The sequence below is a fragment of the Mobula birostris genome, chromosome 23, assembly GCF_030028105.1.
Source record: "Mobula birostris isolate sMobBir1 chromosome 23, sMobBir1.hap1, whole genome shotgun sequence".
NCBI lineage: Eukaryota > Metazoa > Chordata > Chondrichthyes > Myliobatiformes > Myliobatidae > Mobula > Mobula birostris.
The window spans coordinates 24637952-24664484 of NC_092392.1; the positions used below are offsets into that span (position 1 = coordinate 24637952).

The window sequence follows — 26533 nt, forward strand, 5'->3', positions numbered from 1 at the left end:
ATGACAAACAAGCAGTAGGATTAAACGTTTTTACTGGGTCATGTCAGCCATAGTACACTCTGGGCAATTTACCGTGCAGGATCAATGATGGGCCACTCTCAGGATGGAGGAGCAACACCTCATAATCCATCTGGGTAGCATTCAAACTAACAGCATGCGAGTTTCTCTAACTTCTGGTAAGTTATTCCACCTCCCCCTTTTCTCTTCCATCATTCCTCATTCTGGCTTCCGTATTACCTCTTCTTCTCACCTGCCTATTACGTCCCTCTGGTGCCCCTCCTTCTTCCCTTTCATTCATGGTCCACTCTCCTCTCCAATCAGATTCCAACTTCAAAGGTTTCAGAGGTACACTTAATGTAAGAGAACTGTATACAATATACATCCTGAAATACTTTCTCTTCACAACCATCCACGAAAACAGAAGAGTGCCCCAATGAATGGGTTAAATGTTAGGACCCCAAAGCCCCCCAGCTCCCCCTCTCATGCATAAGTAGCAGCAAAGCAACAATCCCCCCCTCCCACCAGCAAAAAAAAAGCATCGACACCCACCACCGAGCACTCAAGCATGCAGCAAAGCAACAATAAAGACACATACTTGCAGTACCCCAAGGAACTTCTCGTTCATCTGGTATTCAACATACCACAGGCTCTCTCTCTCTCTCCCTAATAAGGGAGAAAGATGTGTCTCCATTTCACAGCAAGAGGGGAGATATAACAAACAACTCGCTGATTTACGATGTTAAAAGTCCATTGCGTCGCTTTTTCCGAGCTCTGTGCCCAAAGAACTTGGGTCTCTGAGCACACAGCCAAAAGTCTTCTGTCTCCCATGACCAGATTCCTGCAGGGACACTGACCTTCGGTCCGCCTCTCTCCAGAGTCACAAGATCCCGGAACTCTGAAGGCGAGCTAATCTCTTACACCGCATCCCTGGCATATCGAATAACGGCCAGTTGTAAAACCCCGAGAGTGGGTCCCATTCCTGCAAAGAACTGTAGTCAGCGTGTAACTCCAGGTCAGGGTCTTCAAAAGAACCCTGAAAAGGGAAAATAGAGATATTAAAGATGGAAATAGAGCTGTTTCTGAAGATGCAAGCAAAGGAGTTGCCATTGTGTGCCATTGTCTCCTCCTCTTCTTCAGCCTTTCACCTTTTCCACCTATCACCTCCCAGCTTCCCACTTTGTACCTCCTCCCCCACCCACCTACCTTCCCCCTTACCTGACTTCACCTATCTTGTACACCTTCCCCTCCCCCACCTTCTTATTATGGCTTCTTCCCCCTTCCTTTCCAGTCCTGATGAAGGGTCTCAATGACTCTCTACTCCTTTCCATGGATACTGCCTTGTTGAGTTCTTCCAGCATTTTAGAAACATATAGAAAACCTACAGCACAATACAGGCCCTTCAGCCCACAAAGCTGCGCCGAACATGTCCTTACCTTAGAAATTACCTAGGGTTACCCATAGCCCTCCATTTTTCTGAGCTCCATGTACCTGTCCAGGAGTGTCTTAAAAGACCCTATTGTATCCACCTCCACCACCATCGCTGGCAGCCCATTCCACGCACTCACCATTCTCTGCGTAAAAAACTTACCCCGACATCTCCTCTGTACCTGCTTCCAAGCACCTCAAAACTGTGCCCTCTCATGCTAGCCATTTCAGCCCTGGGGAAAAGCCTCTGACTATCCACACAATCAATGCCTCTCATCATTTTATACACCTCTATTTTGTGCGTGTTTTACTAAAGAGAAAAAAATGCTTTTCCTCAGACCAGCATCAGCTTGACTCGACATTAATGAATGTGATCAAAACCAAAACAGCATGAGAGAGATTATATGTAGCCATCTCCCTGTGGTTATATATAATTAGAACAGAATATATGTAAAACGTAGAACAGTACAGAAAGGAACAGGCCCTTCAGCCCACAATGTTGTGCTGAACTAATTAAATTGGTAGTCAAATGCCCAACTGAACCAATCCCTTCTGCCTATACAATGTCCATATCCTTCTATTTCCTGCACAATCAGTGTAGAAACTGGCCCTTCAGCCCACAATGTTGGACTGAACTAATTAAACTGGTAATTAAAAGTCATACAGAACTAATCCCTTATGCCCATGTATGTCCCTCCGTTCTCAGTACATTATTTTGCCTATTTAATAGCCTCTTAAACAACTCTATCGTACTTGCGTCCATAACCAACCCTGGCAGTGCACTCTGGGCATCCAACACTCCAAGTTAAAATACGCTCTGCACACCTCCTTTGAACTTGCCTCTCTGACCTTAAATGCATGCCTTCTGGTATTAGACGTTTCAAACCTGGGAAAAAGACCTTGCCTGTCTGTCCCTCTCATAATCTCATAAACCTCTATCAGAACTTCCCTCAGCCTCTGCAGTTCCAAAGGAAACAACCCAAGTTTGCCTCAGCTCTTCTGATAGCATGTGCTCTCTAATCCAGGCAGCACGCTAGTAAGCATCTTCTGCACTCTCTCCAAAACCTCTGTGTCATTCCTGTAATTGGCTGACCAGAACTGAATGGAACACCCCAGACGTGACCTAACAAGAGTTTTAGAAAGCTGCAACGTAACTTCCTGACTCTTGAACATCATTCTTTGACTAATGAAGGCAAGCATGCCATATGACTTCTTTACCACCCTCTCAGCCTGTACAACCACTTTTAGGGAGCTTGAACCCCTGAGATCCCTCTGCACATCAACAAGCCCATGCTGTCACAGGTAGAGTATGCAAACTCTGTATAGACAGCATCAGGATTGAACCCAGGTTAAAGAGCTCTGAGGGAAATTCAAAGTTCCAAGTTCAATAGGTTTCAATAGGTACATTTAATGTCAGGGAAATGTATAAAATATACATCCTGAAATTCTTTTTCTTCGCAAACATTTATGAAAACAGAGTGCCCCAAAGAATGAATGACAGTTAAATGTTAGAACCCCAAAGCTTCCCCAGCTCCCCACTCCCACACATAAGCAGCAGCAGAGCAATGATCCCCCCTTCAGCAAAAAAAGCATCTGCACCCTCCACCAACCACTCAGGCATGCAGCAAAGCACCAATAAGGACACAGAAAATTTATTAGCATAGAAAATTTATTATCAAAGCATTTCATCGATATACTGCCCTGAGATTCATTTTCTTGCAGGCATTCACAGTAAAACTAAGAGGTACAATAGAATCAATGAAACACTACACACAAAGACTGACAAACAACCAATCAGGTGAAGGTTAGACTTTTCTTGGCTCTGATGCCCAGCCATAATTGAGTAGTTAACAAAAGGTATAGAACAGTACAGTACAGTACAGGAAAAGGCCCTTGGGCCATGATGTCTGTGCCTAACAAAACACAAATTTAAAGTAAGTCCCTTCTGTACATGATCAGTATCCCTCCATCCCCTGCATATTTATGTGCCTCTCCATAAATCTCTGTAATGCAACTCTGATTCCATCATTCCTCCTGGCATAAACACAAGAGAGTCTGCAGATACTGGAAATCATGAACACACACACACACACACACACACACACGTTGCTGGGGGGGACTCAGCAAGTTAGGCAACATCAATGGAGGGGAACTCAGGCTGAGAAAGGAAGGGGGCAGAAGCCAGAATAATGTGGTGGGGGGTGGAGGGGAAAGAGCACAAGCTGGTAAATGTGGGCGGGTGGTGGAGGGGCGATGAAGTAAGCTCAGAGGGGATAGGTAGAAGTGGTAAAAAGGCTGAAGAAGAAGGAACCTAATAGGAGAGGATAATGGACCATGGAAGAAAGGAAATGAGGGGGTGACAGGCAGGCGAAAAGAAGAGAAAGGGTGAGAAGGTAACCAAATTGGGGAATAGACAAAGAAGGAAGGACGGGAGAGAAATTACAAAACTTAGACAAATTGATGTTCGTGCCTTCAGGTTGGATTGCCCCTGTCAGTCTATTCCAAGCACCTGTCAGTTTCTGTACAAAAACTTGCCCTGCATGCCTCCTTTGAACTTTCCGCCCTTCCTCTTTAAGTATTAAGTATTTGTACCCTGGGAGAAAGATTTTCACTGTCTATCCTACCCACGCCTCTCATAATTCAATGAAATTTTATTATACCTTCTGCTCAGCTTCCAGTGAAAACAACCCGTTTGTCCAATCTTCCCATATAGTTCATATAAGAATTAATTTCATTTCATTTGCTAAACCACCACTAAAGAAGGGTTGTCATTTGGGCCAGTTAACTTTAATTCCAGTAGAAAGGGTAAAACAATTTTAAGCAAAACATCAAACAGGACTTCTGTTGGACGCATTAGGAGTCCTACAGTTATGTGTCATACAAGACACCTAACAGTCAAATTGCCAATACTCCATAGGGTCAGCCTAACCTTGAAGCAAAAATTGACTGTTTCACTGAGATAGAACTGATAGTTCAGGTAATTGCTCAATTCATCTTTCTTCCCTCCTCCCATCCATTAATTACAGGTAATAAGGTCACATTTACAACACCAATTAATCCCCATTTAGCTCCCCTGATGATCCAAGTTGGTGAATGCACCAGCAAAGCAGACAAGAATTAGGGAAAACGTTAGCAAGATTTATGATCCGTAGGAGAAGATCAAAAATCCATTTAAGTAGATGAGTTTATTTTAAGAGTGAGACAGGATAAAATGGGCTACATTTTCAAAGCAAAATAAGAGGCACATCCTTAATTGTAAAGCCATCTGATTGACTAGGCAGTGGAGATTTTCTTTGCTCCTGTGGAGCAATGGAGCATTGCGCACAATTCTGGTCTGCTTACTTGAGGAGGAATGTGCTTGAACTAGAGTCATTACAGGGAAGAATTATTTGGCTGATTGCTGGGGATGTTTAAAGAGGGATGATAGGGCAGGATTGCACCTGGAAAGATGGGACAGGGAGGGGAAAGGGAGGCATTTATATCAAATACAAAAGAGTGTTGCAGTTACTAGGGTAGGTAATGGAAACAGAAGAGAGGAAATTGTGTGGACTAGGTTAAGGCTGGGGCATTGTGCATTAAACAAAACATTGAAAATGATAGGGAAACACCAGACAGGATTGTGTGAGGAATGTCAGGAAGAGGAGTCAGTAGAACATGTAGTTTTGTGTTGCAGGAAGTATGGGATACAGAGAGAGATGATGAGAAATAAATTAAGGGAGTTGGGGATGCAGGAATTCACATTAAAAGGGTTGCTGGGCATGGGTGAGAGAGCACAAGTCCGGGTATTTTTAGCGTTTTTAAGGGGTACAGGGTTTTTTTATAGAATATGACGAATAAACAGGAATAGGATACTAGGATGGTCAAAGATGGGAGGGTGAAATGTAGGTGTGTGTGTGTGTGTGTGTGTGTGAAGGGATTTAGAATATATGTCTAGTGCACATTCTGGAGCAGAGGGTGGCAGTAATGCACCATTAAGCTGGATGCCAACCGCCGTAAAACAAGATACAGACAGACAGGATTGCACCTGGACTCATTGAATGTTTAAAAGAACAGTCAGTGATCTTACTTCAATGTATATGATTCTCAAGGGTCTTGGTAGGATAAATGTTTGGAGGTTGGTTCTCCTCAAGGAGGAATCAAGAAATGTGAGGCTAATTTGTAGAATAAGGGGCAGCCATTTAGAATCAGAGTCAGGATATTATACCACTGACATATAGCATGTTATGAAATTTAATGTTTTGCAGCAGCAGTACATTTTAAAAACTATAAAGTACAATAAGAAATATATATATATAAATAAATTAAATACATGGTGCAAAAGGGGAGCAAAAGTAGTTATGTAGTGCTCATGGGTTCATTGTACATCCAGAAATCTGATGGTGAGGAGGGGAAAGAAGTTCCTCCTAAAACATTGAGTGTGTGTCTTCAGGCTCCTGTACCTCCTCCATGATGGTAGCAATGAGAAGAGGGTGTGCCCTGGGTGACGGGAGACCTCAATGATGGGTGCCTCCTTTTGAGGCGTCACATTTTAAAGATGTCCTCGATGCTGGGGAAGCTAGTGCACATTCTGGAGCTGGCTGAGTGTGCAACCTTCAGACAGAAATGCAGATGAAATTCTCCTCTAGGAGATCCATGCATCTTCGGAATTCTTTGCCCCAAAGAAATATGGAGAACAAGTTGTTGAATGTACTCAGCAAAGAGATGCAGTTTTGATCTGTTGTGGTGTCAGGGGATATGTGAAGCAAACAAGAAAATAGAATTGAGCCCAGTCTGGTAACAGCCATGATCTGATTGGACGGTGGTGCAGGGTCAAGGGGCACCTCCTGGTTCTTATGTTCTTATGACATTCTCTGGAGCAAAGAAGAGTGAATGAATTGGAAAATAATGTTATGGCAGGGGTTTGGCTTCTCCAGACATGCAGAGTTTGTCATGATCTTAGAATGAATGTGACACTTGCGTGTCACTCTAACTTGGGGCTGAGGGAGGTGGGAGGGACAATGCTTAATTTCATTGCTGATTAGTACAAGAAACTGCAAGCACATACTCTAGGACAGCTTCTACTCCATTGGTATTAGACTGTTGAACCAAGGGCTTCACAGTACTGTAGCGACTCGTGCTATCGCTTTACAGCACCAACAGTCCCTGATTGGGGTTTGATTCCTGCTGCGGTGTATAAGGAATTAGTCTGTTTTTTCTTTGACCACCTGGGTTTCACTCATGTGCTTCAGTTTCTTCCCACATTCCGAAGACATATGGTTAGGGTTAGTGAGTTCTGGGCTTGCTATGTTGGTGTCGAAAGCATGGCGACACTTGTGGGCTGCCCCCAGTACAATTTGCTGATTTGAATTGGACACAAACAATGCATTTCAATATATGTTTCAAAGTAGATATGACAAATAAAGCTAATCTTTTCACCTCCTGTACGATATGATGGACTGTTGACCTCACGTTCTGCTTCGTCATGGTCCTCCGCCGTAATGTCTGCCTGCACTGCTCTTTCTCTGTATCACTATATTTTGCATTCTGTTGTTGCTTTTCACTTGCACTATCGCAAAGTACTGATGTGATGAAATAATCTGTATGGATGGCATGCAAAACAAAGTTTTTCACTTAATACATGTGGCAATGATAAATTAAGAATAACAACTGCTGGCTGCCCCAGCAGTACAATGGCCAATGTGAATAAAGAAGCAAGAGGCATCTCAAAGAGCTTCACATTGATAAGCTCTTGATATCTGGTGACTATTGAAATATGGGCCAGCATAGTGACTAGCTTATGCACAGAAGGCTCCTACAGCGATGAAACAAACTGTAGATAATTTACAAGCCTGATTTCCCTGTGGCCAACCATTTTAATTCCAATCCTTAATCCCATTCCAACATATCAGTCCATGGACTCCTCTACTGCTATGATGAGGCCACCCTCTGACTGGAGGAGCAACACCTCATATTCGTGCTGGTTAATCTTTAACCTGATGGCATGAACATCGATTTAAGACCATAAGACTATAAGATATAGGGGCAGAATTAGGCCATTTTGGCCCATCGATTCTGCTCTGCCAATTCATTATGTCTGATCCATTTTCCACTCAGCCCCAATATCCTGTCTACTGCCTGTATCCCTTCATGCCCTGACTGATCAAGAAGCTATCAACCTCTGCCTTAACTATCTCCAATGGCTTGGCCTCCACAGATTCCACAGATCCACCACTCTCTGGCTAAAGAAATTCCTCCTTATCTCTGTGGTGTGGACAGCCCAGCACACCTGTAGTTGTGAATTTCCCATGATTCAGGACATTTACAAGGACAGGTGTGCAAAAAGGGCCCGTAGGATCACTGGGGACTCGAATCACCCCAACCACAATCTATTTCAGCTGCTACCATCCGGGAAACGGTACCGCAGCGTAAAAGCCAGGACCAACAGGCTCCGGGGCAGCTTCTTCCACCAGGCCATCAGACTGATTAACTCACGCTGGTTTGAGCATACTCTGTGTTACATTGACTGTAATATTTATTCTAAATTACTATGATTGCACAATGCACATTTAGACGGAGACAAAACGTAAAGATTTTTACTCCTCATGTATGTGAAGGATGTAAGAAATAAAGTCAATTCAATCCAATTCTAACTAGATGTTCCTGTATTCTGAGGCTGTCTCCTCTGGTGTTACACTCCCCACCATGGGAAACATCCTCTCCACATCCACATTATTGAGGCCTTTCTCTGACTTCCAGTAAATTCTCCTCCCTCTCCCTTCTCTCTTCTTCCATTCCCCATTCTGGCTTCCCTCTTACCTCTTCTCCTCACCTGCCCATCATCTCCCTCTGGTGCCCCTCCTCCCTCCCTTTCTCCTGTGGTCCACTCTCCTCTTCTATCACATTCCTTCTTCTTCAGCCCCTTACCTTTTCTACATATTACCTCACAGCTTCTTATTTCATCTCGCCCTCCCCACGCACTTGGCTTCCCCTTCGCCTCGCCTATCATCTTCTAGCTGGTACTCCTTCCACCCCCCCCCCCCCGCCACCTTCATATTCTGTCCTCATCACCCTTCCTTTCCAGTTCTGATGATGGGTCTCGTTGCAAATCAGCAACTCTTTTTATTCCTTTCCATGGATGTTGCCTTACCTGCTGAATTCCTCCAGCATCTTGGGCATGTTACTCTGGATTTCCAGCATCTGCAGAATCTCTTGAGTTTGTGATTTGCCCTTATTGTCTGCCTGCAAAGCACTATCTCTGTAACTCTAGCTCTACATTCTGCATTCTGTTAGTGCTTTTCCCTTGCATTATCTTGATGTACTGATGTGATTAAATTATATGTATGGATGGCATGCTAAACTAAGTTTTTTATTGTACCTCAGTACACATGACAATGATAAACCAATAATAATAATAATTGCTGGTTGCCTCAGGGTTCCAATAACCAATGCAAAAAAAGAAGCACAGTGCTTCACATTGATAAACTCTTGAAATCTTGGTAACTTGTAATATGGGCCAGCACAGTGACCAGCTTATGTAAAGGGAGCTGCAAAGCAATGAAACAAAGTATTGATAATTTGTTTTGAGTTATGTTTCGGGGTCAATGTTGGCCAGTAGACTGGGAGAACATTGTCTGTAATCCCTAAAGTAATGAAGATTCTCCCTGTAAAACCTTGGAGTAATTTCATTGAGCGTTATGTCAATAGGGAGGTAACAGTCAGTAATACTTATGCACAAGAGAAAGCGAGAGGCCTTTCTCATTTATTAGATTAAACCTCCCTATATGTTTTCACTAGGTAGTGTCTAGTTAATGAACAATTTCTCTGCAAAATGCAATTAAAATAATGGAGCACAATTTTGATCGGATTAGAAAGATCATTACACTGTATAAATTAAATATGAGATATCTTGCAGACTGTGTACACAGGTGAAGAAAACAAGATTAAACCTGAACACGTACTGTATTTCCATGAATTTCCAACACTGCATTAATTCTTAAAATGCAAGTCACTTTCCTAGTATGAAAGCGGATCTATATCAAATCATTTTACATCCTATGGCTAAAAAGAAAAAAACTGAACCTGGAAACTTGGTTCAGTTACAATCCCTGTTAATCTGCCTCCACACATCCCAGATATTGTTTTAATCTGAACCAAGCATGCAGCAGTAAAGGTTTTCCTAACTTGCTTTTTCTACCTTCATTCCTTCACCAACCCCCTTCACTCACCCTTTTTCTTTCTGGTAATTAGCCTTGGTGAGCACATGGCCAAGTGGTTAAGGCATTGGACTGGCTACCTGAAGGTCGTGAGTTCGAGCCCCAGCCGAGGGAACATGTTGTGTCCTTGAGCAAGGCACTTAATCACACATTGCTCTGCGACGACACTGGTGCCAAGCTGTATGGGTCCTAATGCCCTTCCCTTGGACAACATCGGTGTTGTGGAGGGGGGAGACTTGCAGCATGGGCAACTGCTGGTCTTCCAGACAACCTTGCCCAGGCCTGCGCCCTGGAGAGTGAAGATTTTCCAGGCACAGATCCATGGTCTCGCAAGACTAACGAATGCCTTTATTATTTATCATAATTAGCCTTGTTTCTTTTTTTTACAACAACCAGCTCTATTTCCCAATTCTCCCCTTCCCATCAAGTCAGCTTTTTTTTTGATTTTCCATGTTGGCACCTATTCTCTCAATCTTTCATCAGTTCTTCCCATTTTACTCCCATCTCCTCATTCTGCACCAAACAGTTTGACGAGAGAACTCAGTGGGTTGAGCAGCATCTGTAGCAGGAAAGGTATTGCAGAGAGGCAAGGTGGACAGTATAAGAGAAGTGGTCTGGTGAGACTGGAGCCTGGGGCAATTGGTGGATTGAGGAGGGGCACACACAAGTGTTGTCTCACAGCGTGGCAGCAACCTTCAGCAGAATACAGCAACAACAATTGGCAGCAGAACAGCAGCAACAAAACAACAACAGCAAAACAAGCCTCTTTCCTGCGTACCACCCACCAACCCACTCACACTCACACAGACAGTCCTCCAACCTAGCACAGGCCACCTGTGGTCCTCCAACTTCCAGACTCACAGACATTGGACCTCTGACTTCCCCAGTGGGCTTGCAGACTTGCATACCCAGGGCTTTGGCCATTGGGCCTCAACTTCCAGACTTCTGATTGACCTCTGGGCTTCAATCTCCATTATCAACCCCAGGACCCACTAATGACCGGACCCCAACCTTCTGGCCTTGAACCACAGACTTCTGATGACGGGGCTCCAAACTCCATGCCTTGAACTCCGAACTTTCCAACTCACATACACTATGGTTCATTGGCCCTCGCGCCTCCTTGCCACACAGACCTCCGAGCCCTCATCCTGGGTGGTCTTCCTTCACAGCGCTTGCTGGCCTGGACGTCTTTCATCACTCATCCACATCACTGGCCTTCAAATGAGGAGTATGGAACACGGGTATAGACTCTAGCCTGATCTCTAATTGCGATGGTATTGGGTTTGCTGACCATGAATTTCTAAACTCATGTAAGGACTATTGGCTATCCGATATACAAACTAGATTGCTACCGGTACCCTCACGAAAGAGAGTTTATTCTGTAACTGCCTACACTTCAAAGGCTAGTTCTGTTCCCTGTTTGTCCTTCATAGCAAGTTTAGATGCCAAAACCCACTATTTGAGCAGTCGGTCATCCACTCTCTACCAAGAAGGAAATACGTCCACCGAACAAAGTAATTAAAATACAGTTTAACTTATTTTCAATGATAAATGTATACCTCCAGACAAAACGCTTAAAACACATTTAAAATCCACAGATTTTCTATCTTAAAAAAGATTTCCAAATTACAAACATTTGCTAAAAAAACAAAGGATTTCCAAAACACAGATACAATTCCTATAAGCTAAAAAGATATACCAACGAGTCGCAAATGAACAAATTGTTCTTTGCAGCTATCAAAGGCATAAGGCGGATTCTTGTTTGCCCCATGTTTCTACCATGCTTCTTGATATTCATGATAGACCTAACTGCTCTCTACTTTTATGCTGTTTTTCTGCTGCTTGGTGACTTCACACATATGGTGTTTGATATTTTTTCAGATACCTTTAACCACAAATGGTCTAAAAGCTTCTGAAGACACAGTTCCCAGATTCCCACAATTGATGCTGTGAAGATGACTCTCTAGGTATACAAACCTTCCAACTATTACAGATCAGCTATTTGATGTGCTGAGTGATAGTATCAGTCTGGTCTGCAAGCTTCTTTGAACTAAATTATTTGGCCACTGTAATCTGGTTTGAAACAAGCCCAACTAAATGGCACATCATCTTATACTGCAACTCTTGAGAAGTCAGCCCAGGTGCTGTGGGCCAGCAGCTGCTCTGTAAACAGTGCATTTGTTTGCAAAGCTGTCTTTTTAACTTCAAATTGATTATTGCTTGCCATTTACATTAAAAACTGAAGACTGGACCCTGTTTATGACAAGAAGTTAAGTAAAAAATATTATATAGATTACCTTATTCAAAATAACCCTTTGATCTCCAGAAGTTTCAGCTGCTATATACAGTAGAAAGCTGCGCTTAGCAAATAAGAAAGGCCCCTGTCCCTAGACAGTGAATACCTATCTCATAATTTCCCCACATCCCTGTCCCTAACCCCTGACCTGACCCACTAACTCCCTGCTCTACCTCCAACACCATCCCCAGGATCCTAAAAAACAATTGAGTCTGAGCCATGGCCTCAACAGAAACCACACCTTGGTGCCATCTTATGAAGGTGACGTGGCAAATGGATCATTCCATTTTAATCAAGATCCACCCATCACCAAATCACGACTCCCCATTCATTCCAAGTTCACTGCTGTGCTTTGCATGCTTGTTGATGCCCCAAAAAATGACCATCACTCTTCATTGTGAATGAAGGTTTGGCATTTCTCTTGATAACCATTGGGCCTAGATTTGACATCATAATGGGCTTTATTGCGAAGCAAGCAGGGTCACTCTGTTTCCTAGGCAATATTGAGGGAATTCTGCAGAGCAAAATCATTCAGGATAGTGATGAGGAAGACTGGTGCGATTGCAGCAGGCGTCTGTGGTGCTCTCGTTCTGGCATACTGCATCTACTTCGACAGAAAGCGGAGAAATGATCCCAGTTTTAAGGAAAGGCTACAGCAGCGGAGGAGGAAGCAGAAAGAGGCCACGGTAGACAATGGGGTCTTCAACCTCCCAAACCAGAAGGACGCAGAAGCCATGCAGGCATTTTTCCTGAATGAAATCCAGCTGGGGGAAGAGACCCTGTCACAAGGTGACTACGAGGTGGCCGTCAATCATCTGTCCAATGCAATTGCCATTTGTGGTCAACCCCAGCAGCTCCTTCAGGTCCTTCAACAGACCATCCCCCCGCCAATTTTCCAAATGCTTCTGGTGAAACTCGCAACTGCCATCTAATGATTGGTGAGGCAGCAGACAATATTGAGTAAGGACACTTGTGAACACATCTCTTTATTTTCAGATAAAGGGTCACCTAATACAATCTCCCTGAAAGTGGATTGAATCCATTTTTAGTGCATTAAACAATTACGCCTCCTGCAAAGGATTTTGAGATGGGCCTAAATAAATTTCGGACAGTGTTTGGTTGGTTAAAATCTAGTTAGATGCATGAACCCAGAGCATGTGATTTTTCCCCAATTCTTCGAAAGTAGCTGTGATGGTTCACTGAGCAAGGGTATTCTCCTTAAACACACACTTCCCATGGCACCTGGAGATCTGCCACACAGAGGCTGTTATGAAGGAGAGAGAGAGGGTGCAGGCAGAAAGAGAGAGCTCCAAGGTTCCGTCAAAGTTACTTGGAGGTCCTCTTCACCCAAGACTGTCTCCCTTTATGTTAAGCAAGTGAAGGGACTTGCTGGGGCTACCACTGGAAGAGGCTGGCAACTGCTGGATCCAGCTGTCTGCTCCAGGCATGCGACTGCCCACTCAACCCAGCAATATAAAGTTCTCAAATGTTATATCTGGGATGTAGAGCAGTGAAAAGAATTCCAGTGAGCCATTTCAGTAGATGGCTCAGTGATTCATTCTTACAAACTGTGCAAAGTACATCCTGCAGCACAAAAACAGGCTCTTTGGCCCTACTGTGACCACACTATTAATTAACCTATGCTCATCCCATTTACCAGCACCTAGTCCACAGCCTCCTAGATCTTGGGGTTTCATCTGCTGGCCTAGGTACTTCTTCAGTGGTAATAGAGTGCTACAGCACAGAAGCAGAGCCTTAAGAGCATCTAGTCAGTTTGACATGATCCTCTGCCTAGTCCCATCTACTTGTACCTCCAAACCACTCCCGTCCAAGTATCTATCCAAACTTTTCTTAAATGTAACAATTGAATCTGCATCTACCACTTCCTCTGATGCTGAGAGCTGAAGTAACACGCATAAAGCTGGAGGAACTCGGTCAAGTAGCACCTATTAGAGGGAAATGGCCAGTCAACGTTCTGGGTTGAGACCTTTCATTTGGGCTCATCATGTAGGATCTTGACCTGAAATATTGACTGTCCATTTCCTTCTGAGTTCTTCCAGCTTTTTGGATGATTGCTACTCCGATGCACCCTGAATCAATCTGAAATTGGATTACATACAGCTGATCTTTTCTCATTGGTAAATGACCTAATTTCTGAATGTAAGTCGCAAAGGACATTTAAGTTGCTTAGACATCTACTAAGGTGCACTGCTTACAACTTCTCCCTGGCCATCTCGATGTGTATTTTGCATTTTAAAAATGCCTCTCTCACTTTCAATGCAATTCAGGAATCAAAATAGGGCAGAAAGGAGCTCACCAATTGGCTTTGGAAATTGAGGAAGGAGGTAGCAACGTGACAAAGGGTGAGAAGTAGAAAGAGGAGAGAAGATTGTCAGTGTGGTAATTAATGACTGCATTACTAATGGTAAGGGAAGGACAAATCAGATAGAAGTAAGGACAGAGTCTGAACTGAGACATGTTACACTTGAATCCTAGGGGGACCAATATCCTGGCAGGGAGATTAGCGAGGGCTACTGAGGTGACTTTAAACTAGAATGGTTGGGGGGTGGGAATCAAATTAAAGAGGCTAGACGTGAGGAGGTTAGTTCACAACAGGGGGATGGGAACCAGTGCAGAGAGACAGAGGGGTGTAAAGTGAGGGTGGAAGCAAAAAGTACTAAGGAGAAGAGTAAAAGTGGCAGGCCGACAAATCCAGGGCAAGCATTAAAAAGGGCCACTTTTCAACATAATTGTATAAGGGCTAAGGGAGTTGTAAAAGAGCGCCTGAAGGCTTTGTGTGTCAATGCAAGGAGCATTCGTAATAAGATGGATGAATTGAAAGTGCAGATTGTTATTAATGATTATGATATAGTTGGGATCACAGAGACATGGCTCCAGGGTGACCAAGGATGGGAGCTCAACGTTCAGGGATATTCAATATTCAGGAGGGATAGACATGAAGGGAGGGGAGGTGGGGTGGCGTTGCTGGTTAAAGAAGAGACTAACGCAATAGAAAGGAAGGACATAAGCCGGGAAGATGTGGAATCGATATGGGTAGAGCTGCGTAACACTAAGGGGCAGAAGACGCTGGTGGGAGTTGTGTACAGGCCACCTAACAGTAGTAGTGAGGTCGGAGATGGTATTAAACAGGAAATTAGAAATGTGTGCAATAAAGGAACAGCAGTTATAATGGGTGACTTCAATCTACATGTAGATTGGGTGAACCAAATTGGTAAAGGTGCTGAGGAAGAGGATTTCTTGGAATGTATGCGGGATGGTTTTTTGAACCAACATGTCGAGGAACCAACTAGAGAACAGGCTATTCTGGACTGGGTTTTGAGCAATGAGGAAGGGTTAATTAGCAATCTTGTCGTGAGAGGCCCTTTGGGTAAGAGTGACCATAATATAGTGGAATTCTTCATTAAGATGGAGAGTGACATAGTTAATTCAGAAACAAAGGTTCTGAACTTAAAGAGGGGTAACTTTGAAGGTATGAGACGTGAATTAGCTAAGATAGACTGGCAAATGACACTTAAAGGATTGACGGTGGATATGCAATGGCAAGCATTTAAAGGTTGCATGGATGAACTACAACAATTGTTCATCCCAGTTTGGCAAAAGAATAAATCAAGGAAGGTAGTGCACCCGCGGCTGACAAGAGAAATTAGGGATAGTATCAATTCCAAAGAAGCAGCATACAAATTAGCCAGAGAAAGTGGCTCACCTGAGGACTGGGAGAAATTCAGAGTTCAGCAGAGGAGGACAAAGGGCTTAATTAGGAAGGGGAAAAAAGATTATGAGAGGAAACTGGCAGGGAACATAAAAACTGACTGTAAAAGCTTTTATAGGTATGTAAAAAGGAAAAGACTGGTAAAGACAAATGTAGGTCCCCTACAGACAGAAACAGGTGAATTGATTATGGGGAGCAAGGACATGGCAGACCAATTGAATAATTACTTTGGTTCTGTCTTCACTAAGGAGGACATAAATAATCTTCCAGAAATAGTAGGGGACAGAGGGTCCAGTGAGATGGAGGAACTGAGCAAAATACTTGTTAGTAGGGAAGTGTTGTTAGGTAAATTGAAGGGATTGAAGGCAGATAAATCCCCAGGGCCAGATGGTCTGCATTCTAGAGTGCTTAAGGAAGTAGCCCAAGAAATAGTGGATGCATTAGTGATAATTTTTCAAAACTCGTTAGATTCTGGACTAGTTCCTGAGGATTGGAGGGTGGCTAATGTAACCCCACTTTTTAAAAAAGGAGGGAGAGAGAAACCGGGGAATTATAGACCGGTTAGCCTAACGTCGGTGGTGGGGAAACTGCTGGAGTCAGTTATCAAAGATGTGATAACAGCACATTTGGAAAGCGGTGAAATCATCGGACAAAGTCAACATGGATTTGTGAAGGGGAAATCATGTCTGACGAATCTCATTGAACTTTTTGAGGATGTAACTAGTAGAGTGGAAAGGGGAGAACCAGTGGATGTGGTATATTTGGATTTTCAAAAGGCTTTTGACAAGGTCCCACACAGGAGATTAGTGTGCAAACTTAAAGCACATGGTATTGGGGGTAAGGTATTGATGTGGATGGAGAATTGGTTAGCAGACAGGAAGCAAAGAGTGGGAATAAACGGGACCTTTTCAGAATGGCAGGCGGTGACTAGTGGGGTACCGCAAGGCTCAGTGCTGGGACCCCAGTTGTTTACAATATATATTAATGACTTGGATGAGGGAATTAAATGCAGCATCTCCAAGTTTGCGGATGACACGAAACTGAGTGGCAGTGTTAGCTGTGAGCAGGATGCTAAGAGGATGCAGAATGACTTGGATAGGTTGGGTGAGTGGGCAAATTCATGGCAGATGCAATTTAATGTGGATAAATGTGAAGTTATCCACTTTGGTAGCAAAAATAGGAAAACAGATTATTATCTGAATGGTGGCCGATTAGGAAAAGGGGAGGTGCAACGAGACCTGGGTGTCATTATACACCAGTCATTGAAAGTGGGCATGCAGGTACAGCAGGCGGTGAAAAAGGCGAATGGTATGCTGGCATTTATAGCGAGAGGATTTGAGTACAGGAGCAGGGAGATACTACTGCAGTTGTACAAGGCCTTGGTGAGACCACACCTGGAGTATTGTGTGCAGTTTTGGTCCCCTAATCTGAGGAAAGACATCCTTGCCATAGAGGGAGTACAAAGAAGGTTCACCAGATTGATTCCTGGGATGGCAGGACTTTCATATGAAGAAAGACTGGATGAACTGGGCTTGTACTCGTTGGAACTTAGAAGATTGAGGGGGGATCTGATTGAAACGTATAAAATCCTAAAGGGATTGGACAGGCTAGATGCAGGAAGATTGTTCCTGATGTTGGGGAAGTCCAGAACAAGGGGTCACAGTTTGAGGATAAAGGGGAAGCCTTTTAGGACCGAGATTAGGAAAAACTTCTTCACTCGGAGAGCGGTGAATCTGTGGAATTCTCTGCCACAGGAAGCAGTTGAGGCCAGTACAGTGGCTATATTTAAGAGGGAGTTAGATATGGCCCTTGTGGCTACGGGGATCAGGGGGTATGGAGGGAGGGCTGGAGCGGTGTTCTGAGTTGGATGATCAGCCATGATCATAATAAGTGGCGATGCAGGCTCGAAGGGCCGAATGGCCTACTCCTGCACCTATTTTCTATGTTTCTATGTTTCTATAAGTACAGAAATGCTGTGTGAAATTGGGCGTGGAGAACTCCAAGGGTTAGGATATTAAACTGTGTGAGAAATATCCTGTATTTCTGCCTTGCTTTGTATTTGTTACAGTGCAAACAAAAATGCAGGCAAACTCCATGCCACAATAACTGTGCAGTTAACTGCCCTTCCATGCAAAATTAAGAACTAGAGGTTTTATCATTTGAGAGAACACTACTTTCACATGACAGATAACTGAAATTTTAAAAATGCACACAAAGCCATGCTATCCAGTATACAGTATACAGGGCAATACTAACAAGTATCTGACAGAGAATTTACAGGTTTGTTTAGCCTCTGGGTCCTGCTACATCAATAAAATGCGCAAGCTTCAAGTTTGAGATTTAGTGGTGTCATCCACATGACTGTATTAATCACAAACAAGAGAAAATCTAAAGATGCTGGAAATCCAAAGCAATACACAAAAAAATGTGGAGGAACTCAGCAAGCCAGGCAGCATCTATGGAAAAGAGATCCTCCAGCATTTTGTGTGTGTCACCACATAAACTGCAGTTTCTAACTTACACTTGGGTTTCTATTTCCTGATGAATTTTCAATGCCACAATCACTGCTAGTTATCCAGTTCAATACTACATTACAACCTAGTAAATGCACAACTACCCATGTAGCTCACAGATAATTTACAGTTCAGTTCACTGCCAGTTACTGAAATCAAGTTGACATTTCAATTGCACCTTTTTCAACCTCAGGAGATCTCAATGGAGATCACAGCCAACGATGTTCTGTTGAAATGTAATTAATCACACTCAAGAAACATGGGCACCAGTCTGTGCACAGAAAGCTCCCAGGAATAGAATATGATAATGTCCAAATCAATCATTTCTACTGATGTTGTTTGAGGTCCACGTCCTGGCCTTGACACTGGGAGAGAATTCCTCTGTTTTGAACATGGTCTATGGGATCTTGGGCTTCCATCTATGAGATCAGACAGGGCCCCGTGAGGCGACTCTACCTTACAATATCATGTCTCAGCCATTGTTTCAAATTCACCATTCTGTCCAATCTCCATGTACTTCCATTTCCTTCCTTCATTTGGCCCCAGGTTTCCTCAACAACTGGGCAGCCACAACTTTCTTGAGATACAGAGTTCCAAAGATTTACAACCTTGGCAACGACAATTTTTTTCCTATCTTAGGCCTTATCCTGAGAATATATCCCTTTGTCCATGAATCTTCACCAAGAAGAAACAGCTTCTTGGTGTTTAGCTCTTCAATCCCTTGCAGTATCTTGAAGAATCACTCTTCATTCCTCTATACTCTTGTGAGCAGAGGACATGTTTCTCCAACCATTTTTCAAAGCACACACACCCTAAACAAAAGAATCAATCTAGTGAAAGCGACTTCAAAATAAGTGAAACTTTCCTTCCGTATGAAGACCAAAACTGCAACTATGCTCTCACCAATACTTTATAAATATCAGTTAAGACCATTGTTTTGACCTGAAGCTTTTTGGCAATTGAGGACAACGTGCTATGTGTCTTTCTAATTGCTCACTTACTTTTTCTTTAGTTTACTTTTCCTTAGACTTAGCATCATCAGTTTGTTTTTCAAGATTTTATGAGCTAGCACACTGGCACCTCTCCACACCAAAACTTACTAGTTTCACAAAGCTTGAAACAAAATATTTTTATTCTTTCTGTCAATTTATATGAGACTGTAAGAAATAAGAGTATATCATCTGACATCCCCAAACATCATTTAATCTTGCCCTGGAATTCCAAAGATTGTACAACCCTCTCATACGAAATGCTTGTTCCTATCCGCCTTTAACAGATGAACTTTATTCTGAAATTCTGACCCCTTGTTCTCTACCGACAATTCCATATTTGCCACGTTATATGCTGTGTGCACCTCCTGCTTATTTGCACATGTCCTAGGAGTGTGCCTTTTTGCCAATTTGAAATTTATTGCATGTGTTGTGATCTGCTGCTGGATTGTTTAACTTCTTGGCAACTCCCTGACAGCCCTATATTATACTTTGGAGGACACACTGTACTTGGTGTTGAGTCGTGACAAGGTAAACATCCTTTAATTTAAATGTGTTTGGATGTTTTCCTTATTTTATATGTGTTGCATGATTTTAAAACACTTGAGAAAATCATTCTTTTGTCACTGATAAATCTAGCCATGAAGTTTTAATTCAATTCATTTTGTTTTAAGAAAGCATTTGTGTGGCTTTCAAAATAGTCACACGGGCTATGACCGATACCTTTAGTCTGTGTGATCTGCTACTTACTGTAAACAGTGGTGGAAAAGGCTAGGGACATTAAAAATACAGATAGGAATGGAGCAAAAGAAAAAAAAAAAGGGGGTTTGTGGCTTTATCTGAGAGAAAACAAAGACTTTATCAAATGTAAAGTTCTGCTAAAACCTGAACTAGTCTGTTATTTCTCTATCACTGATTTTGATTTAGTTGTATTAAGAAAAGGAAATGCTGGAAATAATCAGCAGGTCAGGTGGTATCCAGATAAATCCATTTATCTGCAGAGATGCAGCGTTATCTCTGTTTCTCTCAACGTAGATACTTACTCACTTGCTGAGTATTTTCAGCATTTCCTGCCATATTTTAGGCCTTCAAAATCTTCAGGTCTTTGCTTTTTGATATAGTAGCTTACGCAAGGTCAATAATTATTATCAATGCCCTTTTGTCAGAAAAAGTCAAAGTCAAAGTTGAGTTTATGCACAAGTGCTTGTAGCAGCATCAGAGGCACATAGAAACATAGAAACATACAGAGAGTTGTAAAATTAGTCAGCTGCATCATGGGTACTAGCCTCTGCGGTATCCAAGACATTTTCAAGGAGTGGTGGCTCAGAAAGGCAGCATCCATCATTAAGGACCCCCACCACCCAGGTCATGCCCTCTTCTCATTGTTACCGTCAGGAAGGAGATACAGAAGTCTGAAAGCAGACACTCAGCGATTCAGGGACTGCTTCTTCCCCTCTGCCATCTGATTTCTAAATGGACATTGAATCCATGAACACAACCTCACTACTTTTATTTCTGTGTTTGCACTATATTAAATTAATGATTCTATATATATATATTCTTACTGTAATACCGTAATTCTGGAAAAGCTTCATCAAAACATCACATGAGTGAGGATGAAGATCAAGCCCAGCAAGTGCAGAAGCATCTCCATTGCCAAAGGTCAAGTCACGGATAAAAGATTTCAGATTGACGGGACACCTGTCCCAACTGTTTCAGAAATGCCAGTGAAGAGCTTGGGCCGATGGTATGATGCTAAGCTCAAGGACACTGAGCAGTTTGAACAACTCAAAAAGGATACCATCATGTACATAGCTCTCATCAACAAGACCTGGCTGCCAGGAAAACTCAAGCTGTGGTGCTTCCAGTTCAGCATACTCCCAAGACTCATGTGGCCTTTAACAGTGTATGAAATCCCCATCAGCGAGGTTGAAAAGCTTGAAAGAATGATCAGCACACATGTAAAACAGTGGCTTGGACTTCCACAATGCTTAAGTCTTGTTGGACTGTACAGGAATGGCAAATTGGAATTACCAATTGCAAGTCTTGTGGAAGAATTCAAATGCACCAAAACAAAGTTGGTCATGACCCTCACTGAATCTGAAGATACTGTTATTCGAACAGTGGCCCCCCTGCCCCCCCATGTGGTAACGGGGAGGAAGTGGACCCCATCTGAACCTGTTCAGAGTGCTAAGTCTGCTCTTCGCTTCAGGGGTGTGGTTGGCCAAGTCCAACATGGGAGAGCCGGGCTCGGGCTTGTCCCAAAGGCTCCTCAATGGCACAAGGCAACATCAGTGCAGAAGAGACGACTCGTGGTGGAGGAGTTGAGAAGACAGGAGGAGGCAGAGTGACATGCCAGGACTGTCTCAATGGCCAAGCAGGGCCACTGGACTAATTGGGAGAGCCTGGAAAAGAGGAAACTTAGCTGGCGTGACATCTGGGAGATGGAGGGATCTCGGCTAAGTTTTGTCATCAGAGCCACTTATGACCTCCTACCCACACCCCAGAACCTGAACCAGTGGTGGGGAGAAGACCCTGCTTGCTCTTTTTGTCAAGCACCTGGATCACTAAGGCACATTTTAACAGGATGCACCACGAGCTTCACCCAGGGGTGGTACACATGGCGGCATAACCAGGTTCTCAGACAGCTGGCATCAATCTTGGAACAGAGGCAAATCATCACAAATGCTCTCCCACAAACATCGGCAGGAAATGTCCACATTACACGATTTGTACCAGCAAGCCAACCTCCAGAGCACCATATAACATCAAAAGATGTTGCATACTGCAGGTTGCTCGGGATTGGAAAATGGACATGAACTTGGAAAAAAAGCTTATGTTTCCCCCAGACATTGCGGCTACAACACTCCAGCCAGACATGGTCCTGTGGTCCACAACAGCCAAGATGGCATATGTTGTGGAATTGACAGTACCATGGGAAGATGGTGTCGAAGAAGCTTATGAGAGGAAAAAGACCAAGTACTCTGAACTGGCAACTGAAGCTGCCCAGAATGGCTGGAAGACCAAGATTTTCCCTGTAGAAGTGGGATGCAGGGGTTTCCTTGCTACATCTACGACCAGTCTATTGAAGAAGATGGGGGTGAGGGGTCACTCTCGCCAACAAGCAATCGTCCTTGTCAAATGCAGCAGAAGAAAGCAGCAATTGGATCTGGATTAAAAGGAAAGACAACAACTGGGCTGCAAGATGAAGACAGGAGGGTATGGAACTGAGGGAGGTTATCTGGGATGCCAGGTAGCACCGATGAGCCCTCTGGAGACGTTGTGGGATTATCAACAAAATGTCAAAGAAGGAGGGTGCCCACCTGATGACCCTGATGACATACCTACCCTCCCTCCCTCCTTGTCACCACTCCAAGCCCACTGCCAACATCGAGAGTGCCAACTTACCATAGGGATTGAAACATCAAGTCTTAGTGGCTCTACTCTACATCTCTTAGAATAAACTTGGAATTGCATCTATAGATCTTGGCAATTCACAATGATTTGTACTTTTTGTTTAGGATGATGGAGAGATTTTATTTTACATAAGTATTGGTTATTTTTAAATAGCCAGACATATCCAATTTCCCTACCAATTTAAGGGACTAAGTGTCAGATGGATTGAGGAACAAAATTAATGTTTCAAGTCAATGCTCCATCAGTAGAATTATGGAGAGGATCAGAATCAAAATATCAGCAGCATATGTCATGAAATTTGTTAACTTTCCAGCAGTATAATGCAATACTATATAAATACAGAAAAAGAATTACGGTATTACATCCACCCCTCCCCCACCTTCCTGGCTTCACCTTCAAACTTCTACCCCTTCCCTGCCCCCCCAGTTTCTCATTCTGGCTTCTTCACCTTTCCATTCCAGTCCTGATAAAGGGTTTTGGCCCAAAATATTGACTCTTTATTCCTTTCCATAGATGTTGCCCAACCCGCAGAGTTTCTCCTACATTTTGTACGTGTCACTCACAGCCTAGTTTTAATTGAGTTTAATGCCATTGAATAGATTCCAGTCACATTGCATTAATGTTTATCAGTGAGACAGAATACGCATGAACTTCCATCTGAACTTTCAGCCTCTGCAGTCTCTGGAACAGAAACAGCAGTTTGTGCTGATACTGTATTGGTTTTCTGCTTGGCAGCTGTTTAAACCTCTGATGTGTCCTGTGGTTTGTTTAGAACAACGTGGCTATTGAGAAGAGGTAGAGAAAGTGCTGAGTGGGTATTATCTTGGATACACGTGTGCTGTACATGCATGTGTCAGTCAACACACAGAGTCCTTTGCCCCCTGTGTATCTTTGGCAGTTTTTCCGAGCAACTGTTGTATTGGGCTTGTGACCTTAAATGTGTCTCAAACATATTGTCTTTACATAAATCTCAATAAAAGCAACATTTCATGTCGACAGCAGTAATTTAATGTTGGCAGCTATTTAATATTTTACAAAAGACCAGATATATTCACTGTATCTGTTCAATTCTAATTTAGCACTCAGCAAAGCTCCATTATAAAAGATTTTTTTCTTAGGCAGCCCTTAGATCATAAGACCATAAGACATAGGAGCAGAATTCAGCCATTCACACATTAACTCATGGCTGATTTATTTTCCCTCTCGATCCCATTCGCCTATCTTCTCCCTGTAAACTTTGATACCCTTACTAACAAAGAACCTATCAACCTCTGCTTTAAATATACCCAATGACTTGGCCTTCACAAGCCGTCTGTGGCAATGAATTCTACAGATTCATCACCATCTGGCTAAAGAAATTCCTTCTCATCTTTGTTCTAAAGGGATGTTCTTCTGTTCTCAATCCTAGACTATCCCACAATAAATTATATTTTCTCCATGGCCACTCCTCTAGGCCTTTCAATGCTTCAGTGAGATCCCCACTCATTCTTTTAAACTCCAGTAAGTTCTGGCCCAGAACCATCAAACACTCCTCATACATTAACCCTTTAATTCCTGGGATCATTCTTGTGAACCTCCTGTGGACTCTCTCCAATGGCAACACATCCTTTCTTAGATAAGGAGCTCAAAACCACTCATAATACTCCAAGTGTGTCTGAGCCATGCCTTATAAATGCCTCAGGACCAAGGATGGCTTGCTTCTATTCCAGTTGTGTAGGTTTTGAAATTTCACGTGAGGCCTATTAGGAACTGCAGACTCACATAAGAGAGTAGGTGTCTGGAGGGACAGGCAAATGGAAAGGTAGTATGCTCCGTCTCCCACTTACGCAGGGCTTCTAGACATTACCTATGCATGGACTCAATCTTCTCAATGTCATCCAGTAAATTACAGATTAGCTTTATTTATCACATGTACATCAAAATGTACAGTGAAATGTGTTGTTTTGCATCAAATCAAATCAGCAAAGATTGTACTGGGCAGCCCACAATTGCCGCCATGCTTCCGGTGCCAGTGTAGCATGCCCGTAACTCATTAACGCTAACTGTGTGCCTTCTGAATGTGTGAGGAAACCGGACACCCAGAGGAAGCCCTCACAGTCACAGGAAGAGCGTACAAACTCCTTACAGGCAGCGACGGTGGGAATTGAACTATGATCTTACAGCATTACACCAACAACTACACTACTCTGCCCTCCCACCTGGTCCAAATATTCCCAGGGGTCATTGAAAATGTTGCATTTCCCAACGAGACTTTGAGGTCCTTCAATGAGGGCCTTCAATGTTTTCCTCTGTCTGCCTCTTAATCTTTTCCCATGGCTAAGTTTGGAATAGAATGTTTATTTTGGATGTCTTGTGATAGAGGGGTGAGTACACTACGTGCCTTGTTAACCACCCTATCAACTTGCATGGCAAATTTGAGTTCTTCCCGCTTCTTGAGTGCGTCACAAAAAGATTGTTTACTTCTCCTACTTCATTTTACGCCCACTTAATAATGCTCTCCCTCTCCCATGTTGGGAATATTAATATCCTTCAAATATTCTCATTCGCACCCAATGTAGCTCAACCCTGCAGGATCTGAATGGCTCAGTGATGAGGGAGCAGAGCGCACATCACTCAAGTGGACAATAGCCTCACAATAAATTGAAATTAAACCATTCTCATGAAGAATGGACGTTTTGTGGAGTGAGGTTCCAAGAAACAAGACATCACAAAGTATTTTCCCTCCCTCCTTTGTGAATCTAAGCTGTCACAGTGAGCAGCTGGGGTCCAGCGCTTGATGTTTACCATGCCCTCTTTAAAATCAGTCAAACCAGTATCGCAGTCTGCCAAGTAACTAGATGCACTAAGTACAGCCTGACAAGAGGTATAATTTAGCACCTTGGAAAGAGATTTTAGAAGCAGTTTCAAATGGCTGAAATGTTACTCACTGCAGGTTTTTCAGGTTAGAATACGAAGGTTGTTCCCCATCCCTCATTGTTAACACTTGGTTCCCAGATGTTCCCAGAAACAAAAGATTAAATGATTTTTTTTAACTCTTCAGCCATCTATTATTTTTTATCGTAGATTGTAGGTGCTAGTCATCAAAAAGTCAGTGGTTTACAATCCATAGCTTTGACACCATATCCATGTTCAGTTCTGTCAGTTCTGGGGACAAAATGGTACAGAAATAAGTAGCCATGATGGAAATAACAGATATGCAAAATAATGAGGAAAAAATCTCAGCACCACATATTTTAGCAAGTACGATTTACACTTTATAAAAGCAAAAGAAATGTGCACTAATTTATTTATTTTCCTTGGCTTTAAATGTTGAATTCCAAAGGACATAGCTTTAAGTTGAGAAGGACAACGTAGGGCAAGTTCTTCTTTGCAAGGATTGGTGGGTGCTTGAAACATGCAGCCAAGGCTGGTGGTGGAAACAAAGACAATAGTAAAGACCTTTAGAAAGGCAGGTGAATATGTAGACAAAGGCTATGGATCATGTGCAGCCAGTAAAAGGGGTTAGCTTAATTTGTCATCATGTTTGGCACAGACGATCTGTTCCTGTGCTGTACTGTTCTGTGTTCGATGGTCTAGTTGGATGCGATGCTGCTCTGTTAAGATACATTTGTATGTTGCTTATGTACATGTGTGTGTGTCTCTCTCTCTCTCTCTCTCTCTGTCTCACTCTCTCTCACTTACAACACCTATAAGCAACATACACGTGTACGTATTATCGTAGGAGGATTCATGCTTGCAAGCACCACCATCATGTTGAGTGCATTGTCTGGCATAATACATTGGCTGAGAATTATTTTGTTCTCTCTCCTCCCCCAATTCCATTCTCTCTGGTCCACCATTCTCTCTCTCTCTCTCTCTCTCTCTCTCTCTCTCTCTCTCTCTCTCTCTTTCCTCTCTACTCTTCGATTTCCTCATCTCTCTGTCTCTCCCTCTGTCTGTCTCTATCTCTTATCAATTTCTCTCACTCTCTA

The 26533-nt window shown here is 43.0% G+C and overlaps 2 protein-coding genes across 2 annotated transcripts in view; both read left to right on the forward strand.

The window, feature by feature from the left end:
• The window catches only part of celf2 (cugbp, Elav-like family member 2), an 809970-nt gene that overhangs the window by 28355 nt on the left and 755082 nt on the right, over nucleotides 1–26533 (forward strand). The window lies entirely within an intron of this gene.
• On the forward strand, nucleotides 12456–12845 carry LOC140186992 (mitochondrial import receptor subunit TOM20 homolog). The gene has a single exon (XM_072241855.1). The coding sequence runs from the start codon at nucleotides 12456–12458 to the stop codon at nucleotides 12843–12845; it is 390 nt and encodes a 129-aa protein (XP_072097956.1).